General features: G+C 40.1%; 1 protein-coding gene across 6 annotated transcripts in view; it reads right to left on the bottom strand.

Moving 5' to 3' along the window:
• The window catches only part of PPP2R2C (protein phosphatase 2 regulatory subunit Bgamma), a 413,824-nt gene that overhangs the window by 80,984 nt on the left and 313,501 nt on the right, over positions 1-19,339 (bottom strand). For all 6 annotated transcript variants that reach the window (XM_027836654.1, XM_027836657.1, XM_027836658.1 and 3 more), the window contains 4 exons: positions 17,809-17,906; positions 11,669-11,834; positions 10,311-10,423; positions 5,368-5,545 (listed from right to left, as the gene is read on the bottom strand). In XM_027836654.1, the coding sequence (XP_027692455.1) occupies positions 5,368-5,545; positions 10,311-10,423; positions 11,669-11,834; positions 17,809-17,906 (555 nt within the window). The remainder of the gene's footprint in view (positions 1-5,367; positions 5,546-10,310; positions 10,424-11,668; positions 11,835-17,808; positions 17,907-19,339) is intronic.

Here is a 19,339-nt window from a genome sequence, read left to right as displayed (position 1 = left end):
TCTCCAGCTCATTTTACAAATGAAGAAACTGAGACAAACAGGGATAAGTGACTTGCCCAGGGACACACACTTAGGAAGTGTCTGAGGCCAGATTTGAACTCAGGAAGATGAGCTTTCTTGATTCCAGGGCTGGCACTCTATCCACACTGAGCCACCTAACTGCCCTCATAAAGGAGTTAGTGATGTTGAATTAATCACATACCAACGGTGGTGAGAAACATTACTTTTATGGGACTCTGGATCATTTTCTTTCACAACATTCACAAGTAACATAAACGAGTAGATTCCCACGAAAACAACTGCAGTTTATGCATTAGTGTCTATTACAGAAGATGAAGACGTAGAGAAATGCTGTGAAAAACTGAAAAAGATCCTCCAGACCAAATCACTATATGTTTTGACACTCAATGACATCAAAGTGAAAGTTGCATGGACAGGATGGAGAAATTTATGTTGAAAAATACAGCTCAGGTCCAAGAATCCAAAGTGTGCAAAAACTTTTACCCTACTCATAAGTCCCACAAATACATGTGTGTGCACACTCTGGAAGTTCAGCTGACGTAAAATCACAAGCAAAAGAGACCATGAGCTGCCTCATCCAGCAAACACAATCTCCTTGGCAAGAGGAGGGGCACAGAAGCTAAGGACCATACAAGTTTACAGTGCAAATACATTTGGAAAACACTATAGAGAAGGATGGTGGAAGACTGCAAACATTACTGCCTCCCAAAACAAGTCATCCAAATGAATATGAGACTACCAAAATGTTGATATGAGATCAAAATGACTCTTGGTATTCTAAGAGCTTTTATGCTGAAATTTTCAGGAAGAGAATGAGATATAAAATGGAATAGATCTTTCAACATATCTATAATGATTTATTTTTATCAATGCCTGTGGAACTATGATACTTGGGTCCTAATACTTTAGTTCCTGGTGTGCTACATCTAAACAAGTAGAAAGATAATATACTTGGGAAGAGCAGCTGTACATGACCAATTACACAATGAAGAAATCAATGCTAGAGGTGATGGAATGTAAAAAGCATGGATGAATCATTTTGTAAGATACCCCCCAAAATTTTTAAAGTCGTGGGCAACATTATTAGTACCAAAACACAATTGAGAGAACATCTGATCTGTATATCTATTTTCTCATCTGCATCAAATCTTTGTGAACCTGTACCTTGATAAAAATGAAAAAGAAACCAGCAGGCTTTTTACCAATGATTTTCTACATATTTATAGTCATACACTTGAATTGAAAGGCAAAAATAACAAAAGGCTCTCAGGAATGTAGAAGAGCAGTTGGCCTTGAGTTTGAAAACAGCCTCTGAAACTTACTAGTTATGTGACCTTGGGCAAGTCACTAACCTCAGTTTCCTCATTGGCAAATGGGGATAATATTAGCAACTACCCCACAGAGCTGCTATGAGATTAGATAACATATGTAAAACTCTTTTTAAAAACCTTAAAGTGCTATATAAATGCTGGTTATTGTTATTATTGTCTCATTTTATCATCATTTTAAATGTAGTTCATATAGAAATGGTCCAGAGGCAGCTAGCTATACTTGAATAAAAGAATTAGGCAGTAGGTCCATCCTGTGTCAGCTCAATGGAAGCATCATTGGCACACTGCCAGTGGCATACAGGACAATTGGATTGGTATATATCTCCTCCTGTTCCCATAAGATTTTAATCTCTTCTGCTTGTTCTCTTCATTTTGAAAGCTTTTCATTCCATATAGTTTCGAGATTTGGGGTATTTGGTATGACCACTTCAACTTTAAAATGCTGTTCTTAATGTATCATTGTTCTGTCTGGGTGATTGCGGGAAACGGTGAGGTCTGCGACAATCCTCTGATTCCAGTGTAGTTGAATTCTCTGGGGGTATTTTGAGGTCTGTATATGGTTTGTGGAATACAGAGAAATATACGAAGAGGGAAGTCCCTCTTCTCAAGAAAGAAACCAATGTATATTAAAACATTAAATCTGGAATCACATAACCTGGATTAAATCTGGGCTTCACCACTTTGTACAATTATTGCTTGGGCAAATAACTTTATCTCTCCGAGCCTCAGTCTCCCTACCTGTAAAATCGAGGTCAGGGGAAGTTGGAGTCAATGATCTTTAAATTCCCTTCTAATCCTAACATTTTTACATTCTCAGTTCCTTTGGAATCTCAGAGATCATCTAGTTTAACCTAACCCTGAATAAGATTCTTCTTCGACAACATTCCCAAGTGGTCATCCAACCTTGAAGGGAAACTTTTAGTGATTAAAAAAAAAAACCAAAAACCTCACAACATTCTAAGCTGCCCCTAGAAATTGTGGACAGTTTTTATTGTTGGTTAGTTTTCCGTCATACTGAGCCTAAATCTCCCCCCCTGTATGTACCACCTAGTGCTCTTAGTTCTTGCTTCTGGGTCTAATCCTTCTCTCATATGATAGCACTTCAAACATCTGAACATGGTGTTATTAGATCCTCTAGGCAAAAAAAAAAAACCCCTCCAATTCCTCCAAATGATCTTCAGATGGTACAGTTCCCTGCCTCCTTATTTAGATGGATTCTAGTTGACCTTACTAAAACTTGTGCCAGAACTGGGTATTCTATATTTTATGTTCTAGCTTTGAAAGTCCCTTCTGACTCCAATACTCTATGATCTCACTTCCCTTTTGGTTCTAACATTCTATGTTCTAAGGTTTTTTTCCAGCTCTACCATTTGGAAAATGTTTTGTAAACTTTTAAGAGCTACATAAATGTGAATTATTCTTTTTCAATCATATTCTATGGCTCAGATGCTTTCCAGCTAGGATATTCTATAATCTATGGTCTTACTTCCAAGAAATAAACCAAGCATTGAGGACAAAATGCCGCTTGGTAATTGGAGGGGGTAGTGAGGAGAAGAATCTTGATAACAAAAAAAAAAAAAAATCCTCCATTTGTACAGCGTTAACAACTTAGTAACCAAACAGAGCAATCAGCATTTCCCTTTATCCAGTAACAGGATCTTGTCAGAAAAGGGCAAGAAGAGTATATTTTCCTACTTTTCCAGATAGCAAACTGTTTTCTTAATGAAGCCTATGAAGGTACTGAAATCCATTTTCCCCTCAGAGTCTGATCACCCCAGAGGGTGCTCCTAGGGAGAATTAGATGTAGTTTGACCTACCTTTTACCTTTTAATGTCAAGAGAAATTCAGTCGAAGTCACCTAAATTCTCAGGAGTATTCTTGAAGCCTTGAGCAAGCCATACCCTTTACTGAACTGCACAGAATTAAACCCTCCAATTCTGGGAAGGTGGTGGTTTTCGTTACTTGAAAAACATACAGAGCATTTGGAGAAATAAATCTGCTTTGCATTCTAAGGCAAATTTGTGTTTGAGGATGAATGCTTGACAAACTGGAGGATGTTCAGAGGAGAAAAACCAGGATGATGAGAGGGCTCAAAATCCTGTCATAAAAGGTAGAGCTGAAAAAGTCGGGCTGTTTAGCCTAGAGAAAAGAAGACATAATAACTGACTTTGAATATTCTGAGAGTTTTATGTGGGAAAATAGAAGACACAATAGGTCATTATTTTAGGTCTAGAAAGGACCTCAGAGATCATTAAGTCCAGGGGTTCCTAACCTGGGGTCCACAAAATTGTTTTGTTTTGTTTTTAAATATTGTGGTAGCAGTACTTCCATATAGTTAATTTCCTTTGTGACCCTATGAATTTTATTTTCTGCCCTTAAAAACATGATTCTCACAAACGGTCCATATGCCTAAGAGGTCTGGGATACCAAAAAAGTTTAAGGAGCCCTGCTCTAGTTCAACCGATAGCTAAATAATAATTTGATATACAATGGTCATTAGCAACAGTGCATACAGCATCTCCTTGCAGACTTCCAGAGTAAGCTCCTTACTGCCTTTTTTTTTTTTTTTTTTTTTTTTTTGGTGAGGCAATTGGGGTTAAGTGACTTGCCCAGAGCCACACAGCTAGTGAGTGTTATGTGTCTGAGGTCACATTTGAACTCAGGTCCTCCTGACTCCAGGGCCAGTGCTCTGTCCACTGTGCCACCTAGCTGCCCCACCCTATTACGTCTTGAAGGAAACTATTATACTTTTGGATTCTTCTAATAATTAAGAAATTATCCTTTTACTAAACAGAAATATACTTTCTTATATCTCCTACCCATTCATTGAAGTTCTGCCCTCTCGAGCCTAGCAAAATTAGCTCAATATATCCTCCTTAGTGCCACTGGAATAATTTTTGGGGAGAGGAAAAAGGGGGGTGGGTGGAGGGAAGTACTAATTATAGTCACAGAGACCTGAATTCTAGGGCCAACTCTGCTACTACCTACATAGCTGTCTGGCCTTGGGCATGTCACAAAATTTCAATGGATTTTCTCATTTATAAAATGAGAAGGTAGAACACAGATGATCATTAATGTCTCTTCCCATTAAATTTTTATTCTATTCAATTCTACTCTGTTCTGTTCTATACGCTGTTCCCTATACCTGAAATGCCTTCCATCCCCTTCTTTTCATAGTGAAAGCTAGCTGGAGAAGGAAATGGCAAACTACTCCAGGATCTTTGCCACCCCAAACAGGGTCATGAAGAGTTGGACACAGTTGAACAACAATTGAATTTCTAACCATGTTTTCTGACCCAACTGACTGAATGAGCCCCTCCAAGAAGCTCTTCCTAACAACCTTCATACAGCACTTCTCCAAGGCATTTACCACATAGCATTAAATTTTATAGTTGAGTTTGTGCCTTATCCCTTTTACTGAACTGTAAGTTACACAAGGACAGGGACCATGCTTTACTTAGACTTTTTATCACCTTAGTGCCAGCATTGTGCTCCGCATACATGCAGTAAGTGCCTCACAAATGTGGTATTGTATTGTTGTAACTGACCCTCATTATGATATGGTCACTAGAGCCCTCATCATGCCATCCTCTGAACATGTTCCAGGTTACCAATGCCCCTCCTAAAACTGTCTATAAATTTTATATTCTTATATGTGTGCATATTATCTCCCTCCTTTAGAATGTAAGACTATTTCACATCTGTTATTATATCTCCAGTGCTTAGCATAGTGGCTGGCAAAGAGTAGGTGCCAATAAATGCTTATTGAGTGATTGACTGATTGGTAAAACGTTCTGTCCAGAACTGATTCATGTAAGAGCTTTGAGAGGGGAAGTTTTGCTTAAAGAATTGGACGGAGGACATTGGCCATTTAAATCAACTAGACTTCAAGCATGTTAAAAGCAAAACCTCCCTCTGTGAAATCAAATGCTTTTTTTAGCATCAGGACCAGTGTCCGACTGGTTCTGGGCCTGAATCACTTCACTCATGTACAGGCGATCATCACAAAGGATACTGAAGCTCCTATCCGTGATTGCTAAGTGCCAGAGGTTAATTCGGAGGTCATCCGCAGACATGTAAGTCTCACAGTCGCTATTGACAGAAATGGAGTTGATGTGATAGGTATGACCATTGGCAAAGATTCTCCGGGGGCTGACCTCCACCATCAGATCCATGGGCTTCAGCACAGGCACCTGTCCCAGGGAACAAGCAGAGAGAAGTGTCAGAGAGGAGGATGCAGCAGAAGGAACTTTGGGTTTGGTGGACATGGACTGGTTTGAATTCTGTTTCTGGCCCTGATTACCTCTCAGAGCCCTAGTTTCCAGAGGGATGGGTTGGGGTGTAATATTATTTCTAAAATCCTTAAATCTTATGTTGCTTTACTGAGTACCAGTGAGGCATCAAGCACTGTGAGCAGCTGGATGGAAACTCAATGAGGGAAGGTACCATCTACATTCGGTTCATTTATTATTCCTTTTATTTGTCGCTACCCCTCGGAGCTCTGTCTTCTTTGCTAAAGTATTATTCCAATGTGTCATGGTGGCATGGAAGCTCTGCAAGGGGAAGATAAAATTCAGTAGCTCCTACCAAGCTGGAAAGACTTTGAGGATGGGTGCAACCTAGATGAACTCAGATTCACCAGACGGTTGGCCATCAAGTGATGAATTTCTTTGGCTGCAGCACCTGGTGGACAGGTAATGACTCGCCTCTCTGGGAGATACTGAGATCTTCCCCCTTAAAATAGGCTCCTTGAGGGTGGGAATATTATTAAAGTATGAAAATGTGAATAGATGCTATAGCAGCTAATAGCCTTACTGGGGCAGTGTTTGCAACTTTCAACCTAGGATGCACATGGGGAAAACACATTCTTATATATACTCTACAAGAAACAAGATGATTTTCAGCCATGTGTGACTGATGAAATGCTGGATAGGCATGGAAAAGGGAGAAAAGGTGGTGGCAATATAGATAGAGCAAAGGAATTCCCAAGCAGATCCTGAACAAGGCCTGTGTGCATATTAGCCAAGATTTGAAAACTGCCTTCTTCTACCCTTTCTGTTAATGTCTGTGGGGACTACGAGCCTTCCCTCTGACACCAGGAGAACTGAATGGCTTCAAGGTTCCCTGACATCATCAATGAAGGTACTGTTTTCTAACAACTCAGAAACCATCTGTTCCATGACGGTCTTCAAGAGCTTCTGTGGCCAAAATATTTATTTCCTGGTGGCCAGCTTCTTAGAGATGGACCGCTTAGGTAGGAGACAATATTAGATGGTATTTCACCACTCCAAAAGCACAACTTCTTTACCACACTCAGTAGGCACAGTGCTTGGCACACAGTGAATGCTTAATTTACTTACTGATAGGTTGTTTGGCTTGTGAGAATCCAAGATCACTTCCAAATTATAATGAGATGTTGAAGAAGGACAGCAATGGAAGGCAACTAGATTTACCATAAAATGAATGCTATTTTTCCATGGAGGGAATTTGGGAGGGGGGCATAAAAATATGTTTATTTATAAATAGCCCTATTTAGAAGCTTCCTTTATTGTACATTGCCAAACACCTCTCCTATCTGGGTACTGGTGAATTGTGCCTTACCTTGGACCTCATCTTCACTTGGAACTAATCCAACTCATATAAATTGACTGCAATTCCTCTTGTTATAGGGATGGGGCAAAGACCTGTGATCTCATTCATACAGCGAGCTTGCAGGTAGGGAAACTCTACTAATGCAGGCTGGCACCTTCTCTATAAATTTTAGTCAAAGAGAGTTGCTTGGGGCACTAAGAGGTTAAGTGGTTTGCCCAGGGCCATACAGTCAGTGTGGATCACAGTGGAGACTTGAACCTAAGTCTTCAGAGTTTAGAGAACAGCTCTTCAACCACAAATCCAGGCTATCTCTTCTTATAAGGGTAATTCCTAAAACAATGGGACAGCTAGGCCTTATTTGTTTTTGACTGTTAACTAAAAAGGTTACAGGGATCTTAACCACTGGCATGTCTCCATTCCTGCTTTGCTGAAAGGAAGCAGCCATGGGTAGAAGATTCCTACTTCAGAAAGGGAAAGAGAGAACATTCGTCCCTCCCAGGAAAGGTTGGTTAAGCATTCAGATTACTTGCTCTCACAAGGGCTGGTGCCAACTCCTTTTCCCTTCCTAATCATTACATACAAGATAATATTTGTAAAGCATTTAGCACAGTGCCTGGCACCAGAAGGTGCTTAATATATACCTGCTCCCTTCCCTTGAAGCTCAGATTGTGAAATATCTTAACAAATGAAGTGTCAAACAAGGGCCTAATTAAGGGAAATAGAAGTGTAGCTGCGGTTACACAGGAGGAATGATGTTAGGCAGCAGAGAGCTCTGGAGATTGGTTGTACAACTCCGATAGCCCCAAACCTATACAAGGGAACACAATTATCACTGTGGCATTGTGCTGAGCTAATAGGTGCCAAATGATAAAACTTTCAATGACTGGGACACCCATTCATGCTGCCCTCAGACTTTTCAAGCTGGCTACCTGATCCTCCAAACACTTGTCTTCCCATTGCCCCCATTCCTTCGCTCCTATCAAATTCACTCTCTCCACTAATAACTCCAGTCCTTCTACCCCTCCCCTTTGTTGTGGTACATTCCCTAGCCTCCTACCAACCCATCCTGGACACCTGTCACTTTCCCATGACCCTATCCTTCTACCAAACCTTCCGAGTCCAAACTTAAACCAAGTTATGCAACTGTGCCAATTGGTGTCATCACACATCCATACCATTTATCGCCAGAGGGGCCTCGGACAGCTACTTATTCCTTCTACTCATTTCCAGTTGCTTCACTACCAAATTCACCCCAGGGGCTATGCTAAGACCTTTTCAAGCCCAAGTTTTACCCTTCCCTTAATCAATATTAGCTGGTCGTTTCACCAACTACCTTACTGACACGATTTCCACTTGTAGATTTAAAAAATCCATGAAAGCAGAGACCAGGTCTAAATCTTTGCAGCCCTCGCAATGCCTAGAACTGGGCCTTCCACTAGAGGTTAGGTGACTATCTGTGGTTACTCAGCTTGGCAAAGGCTGAATTTGAACCCACATTTTCTGACTCTGTGGCCTGCTTTCTAGATACTAGGCCATGCTGCCATCAAAATCATTTCCATTTACGTACTAGCTTTCACATAATTTTTGTGGGTAATTTTTTCAGCCAACATGCTTAAACATAGATTTTGCTTTTCCAAGGACAAAACTGAATACAGTTCTATATTTATGATCACTCATACTTATCCCATCTGAGCCTAGGAATGTGCATAGTTTTTAAGACCCAACACAAAACCTGGGCTCCTAATCAGATGACAATTTCTCCGCGGAGGATATAAGTGGCATCTCAATGGCCTGCTAAAATGCTTCTCCACAAAAGAAGAAGTCTGTCAATAAACAGAGATCTAATCTCTGCCTCTCTATGGGGAACAGAATTGCCTCATTAAATCACTCCTCTAGTCTTAAATATCATCAAAACAGAGCAAGTGGTACTATTTAAGGCACCTCAGCAACCTTCTGGCCATAAATCTCTCCTTTAATACTCCTAAATACACCTAAAATTCGATCACTACTCCTTTCCTCCAGCCCTTTTCATGTAAAGGGATACATGTAGTCTTTATCACCTTAGTAAGAAGTAATTAGTAGAACAATTAGCCTGGAAGACTCTCAAGGTTATGGAGACAATGTTTTGTGGTCAAAAGGGCAATGTACTAGGCTTCACTAACTATGTAACTTCATTCATCATTTCCTTTCTCTCGGTTTCCTCATCTGTAATATAAAGGGACTGGATGGTTTTTCTAAGTTTCCAAGTTCTATGCCTGATGAGCTCTGAATGGAATATAGAGAAGGCAAATTTTGATGGGTATGATGATGGGCAGGGAGGTTCCAGAACAGCTAGATGAGGGATTTCAAGCAACCTAAAATCACTGAGTATCTTGTAGATGTGAGGGAATTAAGAGGTCTTGAAGACAGATTTTTCTCCTTTGCAACTCAGCCTAAAATAAAGCTGATTTAGTATAGTAAAAAAGAGGTTCAGCTTAGAGTCTAGAACCTGGGTTTGTAGCCTGGCTCTGGGACTTACTAATGAGGTGACCACAGACAAGTTAGGTTTTTGTTCTTTGCTTGTTTTTTTGTTTGCTTGTTTTTAATGGAGGTTTTTCTGTTACTTTAATTGCCTATTGACTAATTTAATTCATAATTTCTTTTTTAACATTTAAAAAAATTTTAATTCCAAATTTTTCCTACCCTCCTTCCTCTCTCCTCTTCTTAAGAAGGCAAGCAATTTGATATGGATTATACGTGTGCAGCCATGCTAAACGTATTTCTGTATTAGTCACGTTGGCAAGTTAGTTAATTTCTCAAACCTTGGTTTTTTGGTCTATAAATAAGAAAAAAAAATAATATTTGCACAACCAACCTCAACAGGGTTATCATGAGGAAAATTTTTCGGAAATCTTAAAATGCCATGAAACGGGAAAGCTCATTGTTGTCATTACACGTGTTGTTATACAAGATGGAGTCTCGTATCTAACTCAGCTCTATTAGGATAAAAAGTGGGACCACATCTGTAAGTGAGGATGGACTGGGAGTACAAGAAAACTACATTTTAATTAAACACCAAGAAAAAGAGTAGAAGATTACCAGTTAATAAGCTCCTCAGTTGGGCCCAGCTGCATACTCATTTGATAAATTCTAAGTCTGTTTTGGTTTTAACTAATTGTGACCTTGGGTAAATTACCTCCCTGTGACTGGCCTCAGCTGCTTGGTCTGGGTAACGAAGGATTAATTGTAGCAGGTAATCGTTATGGTCCTTCAAAGGTCTTACATTTGTAGTCTACATTCCAACATCCCTTTCAACTCTAACTTTCTAGAAGAAAAGGACGTGAACATCCCTCCTTTCTCCTGGAGTACTTATGGCCCCTTTCTTACCTGTAGTGATGTCACTGTAGACAAGTCTTTGAGTTTTCCTTCTTCATCTTTTAAGTTATATCCCTCGGGCCTCTTATCACGTTCAGTAACCTTCCATAATTTGATAGTTTTATCTAAAAAAAAAGTCATTAACAGCAGCATTTAAATATCCATCTTTCACTTCTATTAGATAATCTTTTTAACATTTTAGGATCATGGATTTAGAGCTATAAAGGACCATAGAAATCACTGAATCAAACCCACTCAATTTATAGATGAAAAAACAGGGCCAGGTGAGGTAAATGACATGCCCCAGATTATACAGGCAACACATTAAGGATTCAAAGCTAGGTCCTCTGACTTGAATTCTGGCATCCTTTCCCTAGGACAATGATAGGTGTCACTATTTCTCAGTTGGTTTCATGGATGCCTCCATGAAAGGGGTATCCTGAAACCAATCATATTATTTATTTCATCTATTAAACAATACCTTACTTTTCAATACATTAAGGACTTGTGATCTTATTTGCCTGAGGGTTCCCTTTAGCAATGAACATCATAACCCTTCTATACACTGGTAGATGATTTCATAAATTTCTGGGGCCCAAACCACTCATCTTCTCACGGTCAAGTTTTTGGGTGATGAGCTTTTCCACATTCAAGCTAGGCTGTTCCTGAGCCATCCTCAAAGTTTTTCTAGCTTACAGGGTCCATAGAACTTCCACGATGCTAACATACCTTCTATGAATCCAGAGCCCTGTCATACCCCAATAAGGTGATGAAGGGCAAATTTCATGGAGATTACCAAAACCAACTGGCTTCATTCACTTTATGTAGTGTCTTCTCTGTCCTTTCTCTCCAAAAGATAATTCAATATTTTCTAATTGTATGCCGTAATTAACATCCACACAAGCTATCTCTCTATTGATGCTTTCTGTAGGTGTGGCAATGGGGTCTCCCCTTCTAGAGTGTAGGGAAATATTGTACTGGCAGGGTATGATGGCCAGACAAGAGGTGATAAGGATAATCCTTCCCCTAATGGGCCTTCCGGCCCCTCTCCCATACAATGTAAAGTTCTGAAGGTCAAGGATTATTACATTTTTTTTGTCTTCACATCTCAGCCCCCCACCACAGTACCTGGCTAACTCCAAGTACAGCTCCAAGTATCACATTATCTCTAACAAATGCAGAAGTATCAACAAAGGAAATCATTCATTTACTAATTACTGGTGGCTATTAAGTGGTAGACAGACTGCATAACAATCAAACAATCCGTTTCAAATTAACACTGAAGGCTATGAAGAGTAGTAGTAACATTGCAGACTATGAAGAAGTAAGGAAACAGTCTGACGATTTGCATGCCAGTTCCCTGGCCTTACCATTTGTGGACAAGAGAGAATGGGCTGCATTCTGCTGGGGGAGCCATTTAATCTTGTTAATTTTCTCTTCTATCTCCAAGCTCTTCAAATAGTCAAACTCCGGCTCATGGCTCTGGAAAGTGCTGTAAACATTGTACTCGCCCTGGCTGTGAGGCTCATTCTTACTCTGAGAAGAAGGAAACACCAGAAAAATAAAGGGTCTCTGACGGCATCAGGACAATTAGGCATTTAGGGACGTGGGTCCATGAAACATTGTCAACAGGAAGCACCTGATATTGTCAAACATGCAATTAGGTACAATTTTCCATGTGGTTCAATTACACAAATCAGAATTTCAAAAGTTTTTAAAATGGAGCCTCATAGCTTTAGCTTCAGAAGTGGAAGACACTTCAGAGAGGGTCTAGAATAACCTCCTCATTGTACAGATGAGGAATAAGGCACAGAGATCTCAAGTGACTTGCCTGTTAGGATGTAACTACCTTAGGAGAATTTTCTTTTTGTCTTTACTTAGTGTTATCTTGGCCTTTCACATCACTCACATACATGATCCTTTGCCACATCTTTCCATTCTCATATGTGTGACCTTCTCCCCATTCATGCAGCCACAGCCCTAATTCAAGGCTTTAGCATCCTGCAACAGCCTTCCAAATAAAATACTCTCCCTGATTCAAATCTCTCCCCTCTCCAATCCGTTCTCAACTCACCTGTCGAAAGCATGTTTCCAAAGCACAGGTCTGACTATGTCAACTCCTGTGATTAAAGAGCTCCTATTCCTTCTAGGATCAAACATAAAACCCTCTGTTTGTAATTTAAGGCTGATCACAAGCAGACCGCTTTCTATGCATCCTGTCTCCTTACACTTTATTTATTCCTTTTCGCCTACCTACTCCATGATCCCGCTACAATAGCCTATTTGCCATTCTTTGAATACCCCATTTCCCATTCCTTTGCACTGTTATCCCCTATGCCTGGAATGCTCTGTTCCTTCATCTCTGCCTCTTAGCTTCCCGGACTTCCTTCAAGGCCTATCTCAGATCCCCAGATCCCCTCTAGCTGCTAATGCCATCCCCTCCAAAATCACCTTCCTAGGTCGGGCTACTCTGTATCTATCTTACATATAACTAACCCTTTCCATGTTGTCTCCCCATATGAATGTGATGTCTGTGAGAGAAGGGACTGGGTTTGCTTCTGTCTGTATCCCCAGCACTTAGCCCAGCATCTGGCGTAGAGTAAGTACTTAATGTTCATTGATTGACTGACTGCATCCCCAAAGCTTAGCACACTGCATGGCACCTAGTAAGGGCTTAGTAAATACCTGTTGACTGACTGAGTGATTGCTCAAGGTCACACTGATCCTAAGTCCAAGGTACTAAGTGACGGAACCAAAATTTGAACCCAGGTCCTCTCACTAAATCCAGTACACCTTCCACTACACCAACATTTTAAATTGTACTTGCTACACCTGATTATAGGAGCTTCAAAACAAAACTTCCATGCCAGATTTTAAATTGGCATAGAACCTCAAAAGATATAATGGCTGGGAGAGGAAGTTCTTTCATGGAAGTTTGAAGGCATACGCGGAAACTGTCCTATCTGTAAATCAGTCCACAGGAATTACCCCAACTGTACAGATCAACTAAATTCTGGATGGAAAACCAATTTACTTAATTTTTTTCCCATGAGTTGAAAATTAGTGATTTCAAAAAATCACTAAATTTATAATAGAGTAGCCTCAAGAGTGTGTATGTAGATCAGATGGAGTGGGTTTGAAGTGGGTTTTCCTGTCATTGGCACAGTAGAATGTGCACTGGGGTAAAAGGCAGGAGAATTGATTTCTAGTTCTCACTCAGGAGATATATGCAACTTCTGGTTAGTCTTTTAACCTCTATGGATATTCTCTGAAAAATAAGCGTATTGGATTCAGTGATATTTAAGATCTATCCTAGATTTCATTTTCTAGAAGATTTGCAAAGATACAGGGAAAAGATCCTAGCAACTATTTTGTCCCATCTATTTTACCGTGTACTTAAAACTTCGTCCTAACAGTGAAAGCACATATGGAGAATGAGGTACTTTCAGACTTCAGGATCTAAATTCCCAGGATGAGGTCTAAGGGGGTCCTGTCTCATTTTGTTTTCTCCCTGAATGCAGCACGCATAATTGGCTCTATGGTAAATACTGTTAGAGAGATGTTCCAGTGTCATATCAAATATCATCCGTGTCCTAGCCTGTCTTACTTGGCTGACAAGCAATCATGATGACTGGAAAAGAGCAAAATTATCATTATCCTCACTGGCAAATAACTCTCCTTTAGAAAATGCAATCCATGTGTGTTCTCAGGTAGATGCAGAAACCATCCTGTCTGTAAATTGAAACAGAAGAGCTGCCCCAGAAGAGCTAAAATCAGAATGCAAAGAAGTTGGATCCAATGAATATTAGAGGCGGAAGGAACCTTGGAATACAGAAGGTCAGAACCAGAAGGGATTCAAGGTCATTTCCTCCAATATCTTTATTATATAGCAGATGAAATCAAAGCCCGAGAGAAGGGAAATGACATGCCTACAGGCACTCAAGTAGTTATCAGATCAATGAGGTTTATTCAATCAAATGCAATCATTTAGATGAGTGTGAGTTAAAAAAAAATTAATGTTTAAAAAATGATTGTTTTAAAACTTTTGTTTTCAGTCTTTTCAGTCATGTCCCACTCTTTGTGACCCCATTTGGCATTTTCTTGGCAAAGATACTAGAGTGGCTTGCCATTTCCTCCTCCAGCTCATTTTACAGATGAGAAAACTAAGGCAAACAGGATTAAATGACTTGCCAGGGTCACAGCTACTAAGTGTCTGGGGCCAGATTTGACCTCAGGAAGATAAATCTTCTGACTTCAGGCCCAGCACTTTAAATAGTGTGGGAAAATCACAGGATTTAGAGTTGAAAAACCTGTGTTCAAATTTTTGTTCTACTCCTTATGACATGTGTGATCTTGGCCAAATAACTTCAAAATTCCAGGCTTCAGTTTCCTCATCTGTAAAAAGAGGGGTCAGGACTGTTTGATTTCTGAAGTACCTTCTAGTTTTAATATCCTTTGATTCTTTTTTTTGGGGGGGGGCGAGGCAATTGGGATTAAATGACTTGCCCGGAGTCACACAGCTAGTGAGTATCATGTGTCTAAGGCTAGATTTGAACTCAGGTCCTCCTGACTCCAGGGCTGGTTCTCTATCTATTGTGCCACCTAGCTGCCCCCAATTCTTTTTTTTAAGTCATCTTTTATTCTTTCCCTCTGAGATCACCCCAATTTACCCTGAATATCTTTCCCATACATAGTTGTTTTCATGTTGTCTGCCACCATTGATTGTGAGCTCTTTGTTGGCAGGGACTGTGTCTGCCTTTTGTTTGCATCCCTAGTGACTGGCACAGCGCCTGGCACACAGCAGGCATTTAATAAATGCTTGTTGACTAGACTTGTTAACTAGCTATATTTAAGTACATATGTGTATTCACAGAGGATATATAGATAGGTATATTTGCAAATATATGGAAGATCTGTGATTTTCCAACCACTGATGCTGATTGCATCCATCTGTGACTTAGTAGATAAGTCCTAAGCAGTTGTCTGAGGCACTAGCAGGGGAGGGGAACTTGTGACCCTCTATGTCCTCAGGTGCGGCCCTTTGACTGAATCCAAACTTCACAGATCAAATCCCCTTAATAAAAGGATTTATTCTGTAAAACTTGGACTCAGTTAAAAGGCTGCACCCGAGGACCTAGAAGGCCACATGTGGTCTCAAGGCCGTAGGATCCCCACCCCTGAACTAGGATCACATAGCTAAGAAGTATCAGAGGTGGAATCTGAGTTTTAAGAAAAAAATGCTCAAATTAAGAAAATTACATGTAAGCCCTAAAACAATCTTTTTCTCTTGACCAAGTCTCATATAACAATCTAGAAATAGGTAAACCCATATTAAAACTGTCCCCATTTCATGAAAATCCCAGGATTCTGAGCTAAAGGAGATCTTAAGGATCATCAAGACTGACTCCCTCATTTTACAGATGAAAAAATCGAGGCCTAATGAGGTAAAGTAACTTGCCCAAAATGCAGGTGGGATTAGAACCTATGTCCTGTGACTCCCACTCCAGTGCTCATGTCATCAAGCCACATGTCACCTATTGGGAGGCTTTAACATATGTATTAAAGGCTCTCCTAGGAACCCAAAAGATCCCACCCAAAGGGATTGAGGTAGGGAGTAGAAGTAGCCTGGCGATTTCTTCGCATACAAAGGAGAAATAATATTGCATAGACCTGCAGGGAGGGGGGTGTAAAATATTTATCATATATTGAAGAATACAAGTCAACCATCTGAGATTTTCAAAGTCTTGTCCTAAATGGGAGTCGACTGAAATACCAAGCATGTAGGCAGCAGTATTCTCCTGCTTTGCTATTTTAACAGGGTTGAGGTTAAGAACAACAGTAGGTTGATACTAGGTCCAGAGGGTGAATATTCATTCAGGTATTTATTCAACAATACAGAACCAGTCATTATGCTAGGCATTGGAATACAAAGATAAAAAAATTATACAGTCTCTGTCATCAAGGAGATGTGATATAATTTGAGGAAAAGAAATAGGCCACATTTATAAATAAGCATGATCCAATGCAGAACATTATAAAGACAAAGCGGAGGTCTAGATGAAGCACTATAGGAAATATGGAGAGGAAAAGATCAAGTTTGCCAGAGGGTGTCACTGAAGGCTTCGTGGAACAGGGGGCATAGGAGATGGGTCTTAAAGGAAGGGAGGATTTCAACAGGCAGAGAAGAAAATTATGGCTGCCACATCAGGGAAAGCAGTAAGCACCATTGTGTGTGGGTGTAGGAAAGCTCAGACTATCATTTGTGCCAAGTGGCTGATTCAGCGCTGGAGTGGTAGAGATCAGAGGGGCTATTTTAGTTAGGTTATAGTACACTGCTGTTGTGGTGAGCAGCGTGGGAAGGTGTAATCTGGGATGTGTAAGCATGAGGAAGGGCTTGGTACCAGGCCCAGTGGACTTAACTAAGCTGGCCCATTTGAGTGCCTTTAAAGGACTTAACGTTTGGCCACAGAGGCAAAAACAGACCCTGGCGAGCCTCCACAGCATGGGGAAAGCACTGATGCGTTGTCTGAGTTTCCAAAGGAGAAATTCTTCTGATGTGTGTATGTGTATGTGTCTCATTCCTGGGACAAGAGGTAACATAGCACAGTGGATAGTTATCCTTGGAGCTGACAAGCCCTTGATTCTAGCTACATACTGGCTGGGTGACCCTGGGGAAGTCAGTCAACTTTTTAGTCCCCACCCACCTCAGGTAACTCTTAAGACATTAAGTTTCAGAGAAGGTGCAATTGGAGAGGGAGTTTATCAGTGAAATCACAGGCCGAGTTCCTAACTCCTTCCTTGGTATAGTTAAAAAAAAGGGGGGGGGGAAGTGCTAGAAAGAATGTATATATGTTATCTCCCTTCCCCTGGCATCCAGTGTCTTGTGGTAGTACTTGGAACCATTCCCAAGGGGTCGGTGTTTTGGTAAAGGCTAAATCTATCATGGACTTTCAGAAATGACTACAGCCTGATTTTAGGCTAACAGTGCTGGCACTAAGACTCTGTCCCTTCACCCTAAGGATATGTTTGGGGGCCCAGATGTACAACCCCACAATATAAAGGGAAACATATGCCAAGCTCCATTCTCAATCCTTTTGTTTACCAATTTTAACATTTTTTCACTTTGTTTTTATTTTATTCTACTAACATCTCAGTGACAAAGCGAGGGGCAGGTATTATTATACTTATTTCAGAGGTTTAAAAAAAATAAACTCAGGCCAATTCTGGCAGAGCAAGAATTTGACCCCAGGACTTCTGACTCCACTACCCAATCCTGCTTCACCAAAAAGTAGGAAAGGGTAGGTATTAGAATCCTTGATTTAGAGTTAGAAAAATTGGCACAGAAAGGGAAGGAGCTTGACCAAGTCACAGGTGGGGTGGGAAGAGGGCTTTAGAAAATGAATGTTCTGCAGAAATTCAAGCACCCCCATGCATAACAAGAAGAATTGGACTGTATGCTTCCTCCATGCACTTCCCTTCCCACCCCGGTTGAAATCCCCAAGCTACATACCTCTGGTTCCCTTTGGAATATGACAACCCGGCCCCCCTTGTCCCCAGTGGCCAGCAGTTCTCCCGTGTGGTTGAACTCGACTGTAGAAATAATGTCAGCTGTAGACAGAAAAACAAATAAGAAATCCCTTCATTAAAAATGGTGACATGTCAAACTACCAAAAAATTATTTTATAGAGCTAGAAAAAATAACAAAATTTATCTGGAAGAACAAAAGATCAAGAATATCAAGGGAATTAAAAAAAATTTTTAAAAAATGCAAAAGAAGGTAGCCTATCCATACCAGATCTAAAATGGCAATCTATAAAGCGGCAATCATCAAAACTATTTGGTACTGGCTAAGAAATAGAGTGGTAGATCAGTGGAATATGCTAGGTACACAAGACACAGTAGTAAATGATTATAGTAATCTTTTGTTTGATAAATCCAAAGACTATAGCCTCTGGGATAAGAACTCACTATCTGACAAAAACTGCTAGGAAAACTAGGAAAATAGTATGTCAGAAACTAGGCATAGACCAACATTTCACACCATATACATGATTTAGACATAAAGGGTGATACAATAAGCAAATTAGGAGAACAGGGGATAGTTTATCTGTCAGATCTATGGAGAAGGGAAAACTTTATGCCAAACAAGAGATAGAGAACATTATGAAATACAAAATGGATAATTTTGATTACATTAAGTTAAGAAAGGTTTTGTACAATCAAAACCAACACAACCAAGATTAGAAGGAAAATTGAAATACGGGAAACAATTTTTACAGCCATTGTTCCTGATAAAGGTCTCATTTCTCAATATATAGAGAGAAGTGAGTCAAATTTATAAGAACATAAGTCATTCCTCAACCAATAAATGGTCAAAGGATATGAGCAGGCAGTTTTCAGATGAAGAAACTAAAGCTACCTTAGTCATATAAAAAAGCTCTAAATCACTATTGATTAGAGAAATGCAAATTAAAACAACTCGGAGGTACCATCTCAAACCTATCAGATTGGCTAATATGACAGAAAAGGAAAATGATAAATGTCGGAAAATATGTGGGGAAATTGGGACACTAATGCATTGTTGGAGGAGTTGTGAACTGATCCAAACATTCTGGAGAGCAACTTGGAACTATGCCCAAAGGGCAACCAAACTGTGCACATCTTTTGATCCAGCAATACCACTTCTAGGTGTGTATCCAACAGAGATCATAAAAAAGGGAAAATAACCCACGTGTACAAGAATATTTATAGCCGCTCTTTTTGTGGTGGCAAAGAATTGGAAATTGAGGGGATACCCATCAATTGGGGAATGACCAAACAAGTTGTGGTATATGAATGTGATGGAATACTATTGTGCTATAAGAAATGATGAGCAGGTGGATTTCAGAAAAACCTGGACAGACTTACATGAACTAATGCTGAGTGAAGTGAGCAGAGCCAGGAGAACATTGTACACAGCAACAGCAACATTGCACAAGGATCAACTATGATGGACTAATAAGCTCTTCTGAGCAACACAGCGATCCAAGACAATTCCAAAA

This window comes from Vombatus ursinus, unplaced genomic scaffold, assembly GCF_900497805.2.
Source record: "Vombatus ursinus unplaced genomic scaffold, bare-nosed wombat genome assembly UNPS02014818.1, whole genome shotgun sequence".
Taxonomy (NCBI): Eukaryota; Metazoa; Chordata; class Mammalia; order Diprotodontia; family Vombatidae; genus Vombatus; species Vombatus ursinus.
The sequence above is the reverse complement of the archived record's forward strand: the minus strand, read 5'-3'. Positions and strand labels throughout refer to the sequence as shown.